We start from the raw sequence: 13,193 nt of genomic DNA on the forward strand, positions 1-13,193 counted from the left end.
GTTGCTTTGGGGTATAATATGACCATTAACTATTTAAGGTCAGTGTTAAAATGGTATTTTGCTTTTCAGGTCTTATAGACACTTTGATGAAACACAAAACAATATCATGTAATAAACATCAAACTGTTAAGGGGAGACACTAACTATTATTTAACTAATTTTAACTAAATTTGAAAATGTATGTTTAAATATGCAAATGAGGTATTCTCTTATCAAATATGCGCTAATTTGCATAATTTCCAGAACAAAAAATGTGAAGATTGGATAAAGCCAGGTTCAAAATTATTGTTTCATTTTGTTGACATATTAGAGTCAAAGATTTTACAGAGAGAATTTTGGATATCTCTTTTTATCACTCTATAAATCAGAAAACACTGTCAATAGCCATAGAAAAATGCATTTTTGCCATGTTTTTAGGTATAAAATGTTCCATAAATCAGGGTATGGAGGATATATGAACAAACCCCTTTGTAAAAAACCTTCAAGATATAGATAGGAAGCTGAATACCAGAAGTTATACACCCTTTATTAAGAATAAATATACAAGTACATCACCAAATGTGACCAGTCCAGTTTGAAGTTACACTCTCTAAACCTCTACACAGTGAAATTCTCACAAAAGTATGTGTTTGTGTGTGTGTCTGAAAGTTTATTCTTCATCCAGTATTGTGTGAAGATGAAACAGGATAGAAGAAAGCAGCTGATTACCTCGTCAGTTAATCTGTTGCAGGCTGAGTAACGTTATATTGAGCTATTCTCTACATTCCCACATACTGAGGCGCTCTCCAGACAGAGCTATAGGTGAAGTGAATTTAACCTTCTCGTCGCAGCATCACCTGTGGATGTGGTTCTTTTGAAATGAGTTGGGGTACGTTTTCTGGGCACGGGAGCAGGAGGCGCAACAGACCCCTCTGTAGTACGGGTAAACACAGAGTCGGGCTTGAACCACCACATTACAGTTATGATACTGGTCGCCGCACGACGGATCTGTGACGGAAAAGAGGAACAAGTTAGAGAAACTGAGGAAAAATTAGTAAACTGATGACCCCTGACTAAGTGACATATTTTATTGATATTTCATATTATATTCAATGCATAACAATAACAGTACAGAACAACTGATAAACTGTACAATTAACCCAAATAGTGAACGCAATAACTGCAGGAAGTTTATGTAAAACGAGCAATTTGGATGAATTTTGATCAGATTATTTCCTGTGAATATTGCATCAGAAATGAGTTTTCCTGTTATTTTTAGGAACTTTTACTACAATTCTGTCTGTATTATGTTTTTTAAAAATTATTTTTAACAATCATACATAATTAATAGGCTTTTTTTTGGACAATTTTCAGCATTTTCTTCTCCCTAACGCTTGGCCAATGTTCTATTAGCTCTTTGGATTACTGCGTACTTTTCTAATGCAGGACGAGGCTGTTTAGCAGAGAGGGAAGGCTCTGTGATTATAACTTGTGTTCAGGTCTCCACTGTGCCTTTATCCTATTTATATCTTGAATAATAATCCAAACTTTCAAAATAACAATTTTGTTTAGTTTTCTTCACAAAATGCAGAGATATAAGCCAACTATATATATTTTTAAAAAGGCTGTTTTACACCCCTTAAAAATCAAGAAGGCCTTGTGACCCCGCGGGAAACGACCCTAGTGGGGGTCGGGGACCCCCAGGTTGGGAACCAGTGCATGGTATGAACATCTTCATGGTAACATTATCAACAATGACAGCATCACAGAGAAATCTCACTCCAAACAGGTTCCTCCTCCGTGAACTGTGACCCAACTGTCTGCACCTATAGTGAACACACGGCGGTAGTACAACACTGTTTGGCAGACTTACTTATCTCAGCTACACAGGGTTGCTTGTTGCATTCTTCTCGGTTCTCTGGGGTCAAACTGGGGTCACAGCGGTCGCTTGGGGAAATGTTGTCAGCAAGACAACGCACCTCACGCACACGGTAGCCTCCGCCGCAGACCCGCGAACACTGAGGTGATAGATAGAGAGAGAGAGAGAGCGGAGGCAGAGATGAAGAGTTGCACGTACGGTATAAATAATGTAATGTTGAGGACACCACTTAGTCAGATATTGGGACACTTACTGCACTCCAGTCTGTGACATACCACTGGACACCGCATGGCTTCAGCCTGCAGGGCTGAGCTGTGATTGGCTGAGAGAGACTGGAACATTTTAACTGGTCCACAACCTCCATACGACCGTCGTTGTTGAGAATACAAACCACACTCCGGGTCTGTGTGCCGTTCCCGCACTCTGCAGAACACTTAACACACACACACACGTAAGATGAAGCTTCACATGGATGATGTTTTCATAGATGTGTCATGTCAGTGTGTGCAGCTCAGTTTACCTGACCCCAGGGTCCGGTGTACCACTCCAGGCGGTTCTGGCAGGGGCCTGAGTCACACGATGTCACTATTGGTGGACATTCCCCTTCGCAGCTGTCCAATGGGAGATCAGTCACATGATCCATCAGGCACACTGCCATCCGGGTTTGATTGCCTCGACCACACTCTGCAGAGCACTGAGGAATATCAGATACACACTCTTAATCAGTGCCACTTCTAACATGATTTCACTTTTTTACCCCACATTGTGTCACATTCTCCTCCCACACACACACACACCAACACTAACAGTTTGTATGTTACCCGTTGGCTCCAGAGGGAGGTGAACCAGCTGCGTGCACAGGCTCCCATGTCACAGTTCTGCAGTGTGTCTGGCTTCAGGTTCATGTTGCACTCCTCGTCCTCCTCCACATCACCCTGGTTGCTCACACACACCACCTCCCTGCTGCGCTGCCCCACCCCACATGGCACTGAACACTGGGGGAGAGAAGGTGGGAGAGACGGTTGGGGGGAACAGAGAGGTAAATGCTTTTTTAAAATTATTTTATTATGAAAATGTTCATGTTCATTGTATTCAGTAATAATGTGTCTACATTTGCTTTGATTTAGCTTTGGCAATAATGTTGGCATTATTTCCGAAGCTAAATTGTGTTATATGTGTCTTTCTGAATGCCTGTTGACTGTAGTATTGAAATGTATAATTTACATATAGCTCACAAAGTTGTTAGTTAGTTATAAAAGGTATTGTGTCATTGGGCATGGACAGAGTTAAATAAGCTATGACCAGAGAATAACTTCATTTACTCAAGCACTACTTACATACAGTTTGGAAGTACTTGCACTTTACTGTTTATTTCCATTTTATGCAACTGAATGAAAGGGCCAATTTGAATAAGGATTTTGGTAATAATACTTCTGTACTAAGTGAAATCTAGAACTGCAGAACTTCTACTTGTAGAATATTTTTACAATGTGGTATTACTCCTTTCACTTTAGTCCTTAGACTATTTATAAGGATGGACGACACGTCTCCACGTCACTGTACAAAAGTGAAGCCAAAATATCCCGGGTACGGGAGCTGCAATCTTGAGATTTTCCACGTCATTTGGAGCCAGAGTCTGTGCAGTAGTAAATTGGCGGTGGAGAAGCGGTATCAAGGTCCCGCCCACATACCTGCCTAAGCCAATCATGAGCCGAGCACGACCACAGCTTGTCAGTGTGAGCCAATTAGCTGATACGTTAGCACCACGGTAGCTGTTTGACTAGAAAGACAAATGGAAAAAATGTTCTATTGCACAGACTCGTGACAGTTATGGAAAGTTAAAGTTCGTACAATTCTCGAGCCTCCTGCTGCGCGACTACTTCCCTCAGAGCAGCTGTCAATCACAGCTGTCTATCATGACGTCGCACCCACTTTTTATAGCATCAAATAACTTATAAAAAACAAACAGAAAAGTGAACACCTGAACATACATCAGTGTGATAAAAACGACTGTATATAAAATGACAGAAACCATTGTTGGTCAAATTTTATTTGACGTGTACTTTGACTTTTTAGTCTGGCTCATGTCCCATCCGCTAACATGGAGGAGGCAGGATTTATGAGCTATACTGCAGCCAGCCACCAGAGGGGATTGAGAGGTTATGGCTTCACTTTTGGGGAGCTGTCATGTCGTCCAGCTTTATATACAGTCTATGCTTTAGCCAAAGATATGAAGACTTCCTCCACCAGAACGTTTGTTAGTAGAGTCATGTACTAGTAATACTGAGGTGTGTGCATCCTCACCGGGCTCCACTCAGATCGTATCTCCCACTGGCTGCAAATCTTCAGTTGACATGTAGACTTGGTCACCGGCCTATCATCGGACCCACACTGCTCTTCTGCCACGGTAACCGAGGTCTCCGTCCCATTGGTATAAACGTGAGTGACCTGGCGGCAGATGAGCTGGCGGTGCTGGTTGCCGGGTCCACACATCCTGCTGCAATCTGACCACTCCCCCACGTCCCAGCTGCGGCCAATCACAGAGAACAAGGAAAGAGTTAGAGAACATGAGTTTATCCTTCCTCAAGCAGAGTTTGTCCCAGCTCTATGTCCTCATTTTGACCTGTAGTTTTCCCCAAGTGGAGATCATAAACGAGACAAGCAAAATAAGCCAATTTGCGCTGCACAAATTCAGATGTTTCTCTACGTTCTATTACTTCTGAAGTTTCGGTTTTGCAATCCTCTGCTGCTGCTGCTTTCTCAATAGAAACTTATATATTTCAGACTGACAGCTGTCACGGATCACTGACACTGTGGGTGAAATATCCACTAACACCCAGCTACATCTTGGCAACAGTAAGACCTTGTGGTATTTACCACAAGACATGCAAACCAAAGCCACACCAAAGTGAGTCAGTGTGATTGACTCTGACTGGTGACTGACTTATGGCATGAATGTGTGTGAGTGATGAAGGCTTCACCCTGAGAGTCGCAGCGCCATGTGGAACTAATACAATGTACGTGTATGTGTGTCTTATTCTGTGTATGTGTCATGACTATTGCATGCATCAGGTGTGTGTGTGTGTGTGAGTGTGTGTGTGCGTGTGTGTTGCTCACTATGCAGGGCAGGACTGGGTGTTGCAGTCTTCTTCCGGATTTGTTTGTTCAAGTGCAGGGTCACAGAGGTCAGCGGGAACAGTCGCCTGGGAATCTTTCTCAACACACTCCCAGAGTACCTGACGCCTGCCTGGGAAGTGCGCAAACACACACACACACACAGAAAAAAAACTAAGCAAGTGAATGTGTCTGCAAAAAATATGACTATACAAACACATTTTGACAGAATTTTGACATTTTCATCCATAGCAATGATGTACGAGGCGCATGTATTTTGCCAGAAATCTCAGCCCTTTGGGTGTGTGACAGCCACTGTTAAAGTAATAGTTAATGCTTTCAGTTCCATTTATGTGTTTCATCTTTGATCTTGTAACATCTTATTATTATTTATATTTATTATAAGGCTTTGTGAAGTGAAGCAGAGGGGGGTGACCCTGACGAAATGAACCCTATCTGGCTTTATTTCACAACAATGACTGGCTCACTGCACATTATCCCTTACGTGTTTCCTCACTGAAACTGCAATCTCAGGCCTTTTTGCATTTGCAAAATTTAATGGGGACATGTCAAGATAAACTCATTTTTTCCAGTGATTGTGCAAATACATTTGGGTATCTGGAGTTCCTATCAACTCACAAACTGTGAAATAAGACAACCCAGTCAGTTTTTTATGGGCTGTCTACATCAGAAAACATGTGATTCAACAAGCCATTCAGATCTGGCTCCTCTTCCTATGTCACAGACAGGCTCATTAGAATATACCGCCCAGAGAACTATGTTTTCAAAGGTGCGCCATATTTATCTTGTCGGGTGAAGGGCTTAAAGAGACAGGCGCTAAAACGGAGCGTTTCAGACAAAGGGGGAATTCAGGTATATTCAGACAGACAGTAGGAGAAAAATAATGTGTTTTTATAACTTTAAAGCATGTAAACATGTCCTAGTGGAAACCCAAAATACAAAAGTATGAACCTGAAAATGAGCATAATATATCCCCTTTAAAGTAAGGCGTCCTGTACACTAAATGCCCCGAATAATTATAAGTGCAATTATTAATTCTATGTGCAGTCACCCTTTCTTTAAATATGTGTTTTCTCACCAGTGCCACAGGTGGCGCTGCACTCGGTGCGACCACTTATTGTCCAAGCGTAGGTGGGCCGAGGGTCAGAGGTCACACTGGGGTCAGAGGGAACCTGGTTAGGGTGGGGTTTCTCTTTGATGATGTCATTGTTGGTGACGTCACCTCGGTGGTCCTTCTCACCTGAGTGGGATGGGCCAACTGTCTCAACTACAAGAGTAGTGAAGGTTGTAGGCAAGTAATGGAAGAAAGGCAGTGAAGTCATTTGAAATGTTGTATAGATAGGCAGGGTGATGGGGACGTATGATGCATCAAATGAAATGTAATAATGTTAAAGGCCCAGTGCAGCTATAGCACACACACACACACACACACACACACACAGGCGATTTCACTTATTTTGGCTCATTAGACCGTATTTTCAGGTCTGTGTGTGTGTGCAGACTGATTGATTGACACATCCCTCACTCTTCTGTTTGGCCGGGAAAAATTACACCTTTATCATTATTATTATTATATGTAAATATAGTGCACTAGAAAATGCATTTCCTGCAGAAAATGTGGGTGAATGCTGAAAGCTGAAATTAATTGCAAAAGCATTGCTGAAAATACAGAAATCTTAAAACACTGCCCTCCTGAAAAACTGAATTGTAAAACTTGCAGAGCTGAAAGTTGAACTGCATTACCCAAAAAAAGCTAAGAGCTGAAATACATTGCTAGAAAACTGGAAGCTAAACTGTAATACTGTCAAAGGTTGAAGTTGAAATTAGTTAACTTGTTAGAAAGAAACTAGTATTTGGGTGGAATAAAATTATAAGTACTTGGACAAAAAGTAGTATTTGGGTGGAATGAACCTTTAAAGCAATAAGTCATCACCCAGCCCACGCTAAGTAGTGCAATACACACCCGAAAAGATCTGAAAAAGCATAAATCGTAAACTGCGATAATGCAAAAACTGTAAACTTTAAAGATATAAAAAAGCTGAGCACATGTTTAATAGTTAAAGGTGTTGTGATCTGTTTAATGCGGAAGGAGTAGCATTTCAAAGTGGAGTAGATTTAAGAGCATTTGAAGATGTCTCCCATTGACTTACATTGTAAAAAAATATTTTTATATTATATATATTTAATATTTAAAAAAACATAAAAGGAAGAAAACAGTTGATTACAAGCACTAACGAGCTGGACATTTTAATAGTTGAATGATTATTTGAGCTGAAAGTATGCAGAAGAAGTTATTTCTCAAAAAACTTACAGAAGAAATCGAAGAAGTTGAATAAACCTTAGAAGAACAAGCTGAACAGCATTCACACAAATACTGTAGGGTTTCATTTTGGACATAGACATGAAGTCTGGTAACCTCTTGTTTCCCCAGCATAGCTCCAGAGAAGAGGTCTGTACCGGGCCTTTAAGAAAAATGTGTTGTTTTTTGAGATCTCTGGTAATTCAATAATTATTCATTATCCGCATCAACAGACACAAATTAAGCAATTTTCCAAACATCTTTAATGAAGGTTAAAAGGTAATGAAATGAAATCTGGCCCAAGTGACCGATTATTGTCTCAGTTTGCGGTAAAGAGCTCTTTGCCAGAACAAAGTTTGGCTGCTGGCCTGCATCAAATGTTATCAAAATCCTAATCAAATTTTCAAACAGGACAATTTTGTTGAAAATGATACAGCATATTGGCGTTACCATGAAATCTGAACTGAACACCCACACACACACACACACACACACACACACACACACACACACACAAACACTGTACATGCAGACACAAACAGAGGCATCTGTTATGTGTTATGCTCCCTGAGGGCAAACCAGAATATTCAGCATGAGAAAATGGCCATCGTGGGTCACTCTAATAGGGTTTTAAGTGTGCGTTTGGGTGTTTATGCGCCTTAGTGTGTGCACTCACCCAGGGGCAGAATATCAGAAGGTGAATCTGGCTCAGGAGTGGGGTGTGTGTTTTGTAAAGGCACAGTGTATTCGTAGTTTACACTGGGACCGGGCTGCTGGTAGATCAACTGTGGGGAAAAAGAGAGAGAGATGAGGGGTGTGTGATGACGTATATTGTAGTACAAGCTTGTGCATTTGAAAAAGGGGCTGCTCCCATATTGTGTGTGCCAGTCTGTGTCTCACATAAACATGCAGGTCCTCAGTCAGCGGCCCGGCTGCAGTGATGGACTCTCCACTGCGAGAGCGGATTTCATTGGGTCGCTGGTACGTCAGCCGTGTTCCCACAGCAGGGAAGATCCCCGGCCTATCAATCACCCAGTTTCCATTGATGATGGAGACACCACTCTGTGTCTGCAGAGCTGGAGGAAAACCCCACGTTCATCCATCACTGTGGTGTTTGTCATTGTACAAATATTTCTGCTGTTACATATATATGTGTGTGTGTGTGTGTGTACCTAGGTAGTTTCGGCTCTTTGTCGTCTCCCGTACGCTGATGTTGCGTGCTCCTGCAGGAATCTCTGCAATCTTATGGTAGCCAATGTGGAGGAAAGTTCTGGAGAAATTCCCCTTCACCACCTGAAACCCCTGCCAACACACACACACTTTAATGCACACACAAAGCCACAGGTACAAACAGTGCATGTATCTGCAGAAACTCTCTGCACGCTCTCTCTCTCTCTGTACCATGGTTTCACCATCACTGGCATGCGCTTCAACAGTATAATCATAAATTCCGCTGGATCACATTGCTGCTCTTTTTCGCTCGTTTTCACTCGTCCATCCTGCTCTCCAACTCTCTCCCACTCTCTCCCTCTCTCTCTCCCTCTCTCGCTGGAAATCCCACAGCTCAGTCCAGTCCAACAGTTGGTTTGAGTTGGGGAACCTTTCTGGTCCACCTCTCCGCTCCTCCTCTGCACAAATCTCTCTGTTTTTGCAAGTTTAGAGTTCTGTTCTTTGCACATCATGTCTATCTTAATGGGTCCCTCTGGTTCTTCTATTATAATGCTTTATTTACAACCTAATATAATTTGATCTGTTAGTGATTAGTTACAAAGACAGAGATAATCTAAAACAAACCAGTGCTCCTTGTGCAGTAATTCAAGGATTTTAAGTGTGCATGACAACAACTCCAATAAGCTTAAGTTTAATATATTCGGTACAGTTAATATTTCTTTCATAAATTACAAAATAAGAGTATAACTCAGCAAATTATGTATTTTTATGCAAAAAAAATCATTTTCACAAGTCTTAAAAAGATTGCATAAATAATTAAACTACAACTTAAAAAAATGCATATATGAATTACATTTATATATATATTGTGGGTGTCTTACCTCCAGAGGGGGTGGGCTGGCTTTGGTATCCCATGGAAGAGCCCCCGAAGCTGGGTAGAGAAGACTGATGATGAGGTGGAGGAGAGCCAGAGCTCGACCCTGCCGCAGGGAGCTGAGCTGCTGCCACAATCCAGCCATGGAGAGACTGAGGGAGGAGGACGCTCACACACACACACATACACACACACACACACACACACACACACACACACACACACACACAAATGTTTAATGGGGGTGTGTGTGTGTGAGGTGGGGTTGGCTTAAGGGGTGGGAGGGACAAAAGATGAAGAAGTTAAGGAGAAATGTTGAGAGAAAGTGTTTGTTGCAAGTTGGAAGTCACACCCGTTTCGCACTTCAGTGTGAATGTTGTGATAGCTCATGATGTGTGTTTGTGGCATGATGACAGGCTCCTGTAGTGTATCCTAACGCTTATCCCAAAAACAATATCTCTCCCTGTGAATCGTCATGCAGCGTTGTGAGGATTTTTGGACACACATCACTGTTGATGTTGCTCTGACTTCTCCTCACGCCCCCCGTTTTCACTTTATAAGGCTTTTCTTGTTCTGTTATGTCACTGATGATGGAAAAAATGAAGGATGAAAAATCTAAATTAAAAAATACCAGAGTAAGAACGGCTTGGATTGAGGATAATAGAAAGAATGTGTTAAATATATTTGCAACTTAACGCTTTCTGTGTGTGGGTAATGAATACAACACATGAACAATGCAGTTGTGCTCTATAGTGACTCAGTATTCTTTCATCAGTGATTCACACCCAAAGGATAATAGTTTTATAGTGAGTCAGTTCACCATATCGGGGAATCGTACCATGTCAATTCAGAAATTACTGTAAAACCACTGGCCAGGAATCAAAACCCCACAGTGACACACTCCCAAAGTCTTCATCTAAAGAGGTTATGGTCATATTTGCATGGACATAAGTGAATTGGAGGAATTGAAACACACATGTGGGTGCAATATATTCCCCTGGCTGAATGTTTCAGTTCTGGGCAGAGGACTGTTTCAGCCCTGTAAACACACAATGTAGCGTAGCCTGGCTCTTTAACTTTCCACTGCGGAGTGAGGAGAGATGAGGGTTGTAAATATCAGAAACTACTTTAAATGTCGACTGTAACTTAATGTCGCAGTGTGGAGACATTAAAAGGGGTGGAGCAGAGATAATGTGTACCTGTGTTGTAGCAGAAACACAACATTTCAGATTTAAAGAAACAAACATTTTTTTCCCGTAGATTGCCAGCTGATTGACACCACAGCTGTTCACAACATGGGTGTGAAATTGCCAGGGCTGAGAATTTCACAACTTCTCTACGAACATCAGTTTCTTTCTGATTGTGTGTGTGTGTGTGTGCTTGTGTAGGTACTTATGTTTGTGTGTGTAGTGTACCCAACAAAGATATACGAGTCACATATGTGTGGATAAAGCGCCATGATGGCCGTAATACGCAGTGAATCAATCGGGTCACCGTGAAAGCACCGTGGGTGAGAAAGACAAGCAGACTGTGATCCTGCAGAGCTCTGTGGAGCCTCATAAGGACACTGGGAGCATTAAGGAAAGAGATGACGCCAGTGTATCGTTTCCTCTATCTTCATGCCTCTCTCTGTGTGAGTGTTTGGCACTGTGACCTTTGACCTGAGACAAAGAAGGACACTGATGCCCTGCAACACAAACCATTAGCGCTACCATTACAGCACAAACCTACACACACATACATGCTGTGTATCTAAACACACCATATGCTTCCTCTCCAACACATCTCATCCCAACTCGTCATATATTGACGCTTAGTCAGACCCCTCGGCGTCACTTTTCGGTCGCAGTAAACACGTGTTTAATGTTGTGAATTCTCATCTGAGTGCGTGCGCACACGCAGTTGGATTATGTGGAGGCGGGGCTGATACAGACAGATCTCAATCATCATCAGCCCAGTGTCAATTTAGGAAAAAACAATGGGTCGACTTATCTTTTATGAGCCAGTTAGACAAAAATAAAAAAGTAATTTGCACTGCAGCTAGCTACTAACAGCGCAGCAGCAGCAGCAACATTCAGAAATTTTATTTTAATCTATGCAGGTGTCTACACCCCGCGCAGGGTCGCGGGTCTCAGCTGCGTCTCACAGGCACTTGCAAAAACACTTGCTTATGTTCAGGCAACAAAACCCCTATAGTTAGGTTGACGAAAAAACAACACGGTTGGGCTTAAAATTACTACGTTTGTAAAGTGAATATGAGACTGAACGTTGTGAACACGGGACACGAACGAACAGCTGATTATAACGTGAAATTGAAACTTAACGCACGGGTTGCAAACAGCGTTCTCCTGGATGAAAACCTTGTGTTTGGTGGACGCTTCCACCTCCCCTCCCTCCCGTCCCGTGTGTCTCTTTCGCTCTTTAAACTGCGTCACCTCAACAGCACATTCTCTGAGCGTTTACTGTTGCCACGGATGGGTTTACATTGTAGTTAATGGAAAGCCCGGTGCATCTCATACCGACGCTCAAGGGCACCTTGTGTGTCGGTATCGAACGCCAACGGCTGTGACAAAGCGTCGGTATTTGACGCGCAACGAATGAGAACGAGCCGTCCTCTCTGGCACACAGCCAGATCTAAGACGCCGGTCCCCTGCAGTGAATACCCAGCAGTCACTGAGCTATGACACAGACGTTCTGGGAGCCTCCAAAAGTCTGTCAGGGAATACTGGGAATTCTGTCCAAGTCGGGCTACGACGTCTGTTTTCCACTGTGACAGCTTAATAGCTGCCATGTTTGATTACACGCACACACACTGTGAGTCCCTGAGAGCGGCTGGAAGCGGCACAGCAGCTCTTTAACACACAACCCAAACCGTGACATGAACAAGTACACAGTCTTACATGCAAACAGGTTACTATTACAAAAATCTGTAAACGCTTTTGGTGCAATTACATTGGGATTTAGCTAATGATATTGAGTCTGCTATGACTCAGTACTGAAGCTTGTATATGTGCTTAACTTAACTGGCAAACGCAAGCTGGCCGTGGCCGTGGAAGGTTTGTGCTGTCTGTTAAAACCATTGACTGTAACAGAACTTGCCCTCAAAAGCATTACAACCATTTTTTTTTTATACATGAAAGAAAGAAAAAAAGGTTTCTCCTGACTTACATCTTATAAAAGGACCGGAGGGGGAACACCCACTGGCTTATAGTATGTTACAGTACATTGAAAATATGTTTTAACGTGCAGTAAAACTGTGAGCTCATGCAGATTTGGGAATGAAAGAGCCCGTACTGATAAATTAAAAAAAAAAAAAAAAAAAAGGCCTGAAACAGTTTCTATTACTTTCTCAAGAATCAACCATATGTGACTATTTAAATATGATTTAGTCAGTGTTTCTCTGTATTGTCGGTAATTCAATGTGTATGGGTATTAGCTGACCACATTCACCACAAAAAACAAAAAGAAAAGAAAACAAAATGGTAATAGACACCGAGAAGGAACAATACCGTCAACACAGATTTAGCTCAACACTGGAATTAAAGAAGGGAGAATCATTACATCACCATAATATCTCATTATCTACATTGTTCTCTCTACATTTCCCCCCTTTTTTTCTCATCTTCATCTGCTCTCTCTTCTCGTTTCTATTTACTCCTGTCCTCACACTCGTCGTCCCCTCTCTTTTCCTCCAGCTGTGGGCTGTTTGATGTCCCTCTGTCCCGTCGTGGCCAGCTGCCCCAGAAACCAAATGAGGGGTTCTGCCATCCCACTGACACCTGGACGCCCCCTAACCACCGGTTACTTCCCAAACGACCAGCTCCTTCCCTAACAACCATGAGAAACACGGGACGACC

At 42.3% G+C, this 13,193-nt stretch overlaps 1 protein-coding gene across 1 annotated transcript; it reads right to left on the reverse strand.

The window, feature by feature from the left end:
• Positions 1-508: 508 nt before the first annotated feature.
• adamtsl7 (ADAMTS-like 7) lies at positions 509-9,481 on the reverse strand. Its single transcript, XM_037764070.1, has 12 exons — positions 9,344-9,481; positions 8,465-8,594; positions 8,193-8,368; positions 7,969-8,077; positions 6,072-6,260; positions 4,976-5,105; positions 4,163-4,385; positions 2,680-2,853; positions 2,379-2,552; positions 2,112-2,291; positions 1,853-1,997; positions 509-987 (listed from the first exon to the last, which is right to left on the reverse strand). The coding sequence occupies exons 1-12, from the start codon at positions 9,479-9,481 to the stop codon at positions 833-835; spliced, it is 1,923 nt and encodes a 640-aa protein (XP_037619998.1). The 3' UTR covers positions 509-832.
• Between the last annotated feature and the right edge of the window lie 3,712 nt (positions 9,482-13,193).

This window comes from Sebastes umbrosus, chromosome 3 (assembly GCF_015220745.1).
Source record: "Sebastes umbrosus isolate fSebUmb1 chromosome 3, fSebUmb1.pri, whole genome shotgun sequence".
Taxonomy (NCBI): domain Eukaryota; kingdom Metazoa; phylum Chordata; class Actinopteri; order Perciformes; family Sebastidae; genus Sebastes; species Sebastes umbrosus.

What these genes read in the sequence shown, in the direction of transcription:
- adamtsl7 (XM_037764070.1), bottom strand. Translation starts at nt 9,481, where the DNA reads ATGGCTGGATTGTGGCAGCAGCTCAGCTCCCTGCGGCAGGGTCGAGCT. An exon ending in TTCTGATATTCTGCCCCTGG is followed by an intron (nt 6,261 to 7,968) that starts GTGAGTGCACAC and finishes CTACTCTTGTAG; the next exon opens with TTGAGACAGTTGGCCCATCC. An exon ending in ACACCGGACCCTGGGGTCAG is followed by an intron (nt 2,292 to 2,378) that starts GTAAACTGAGCT and finishes GTGTGTGTTAAG; the next exon opens with TGTTCTGCAGAGTGCGGGAA.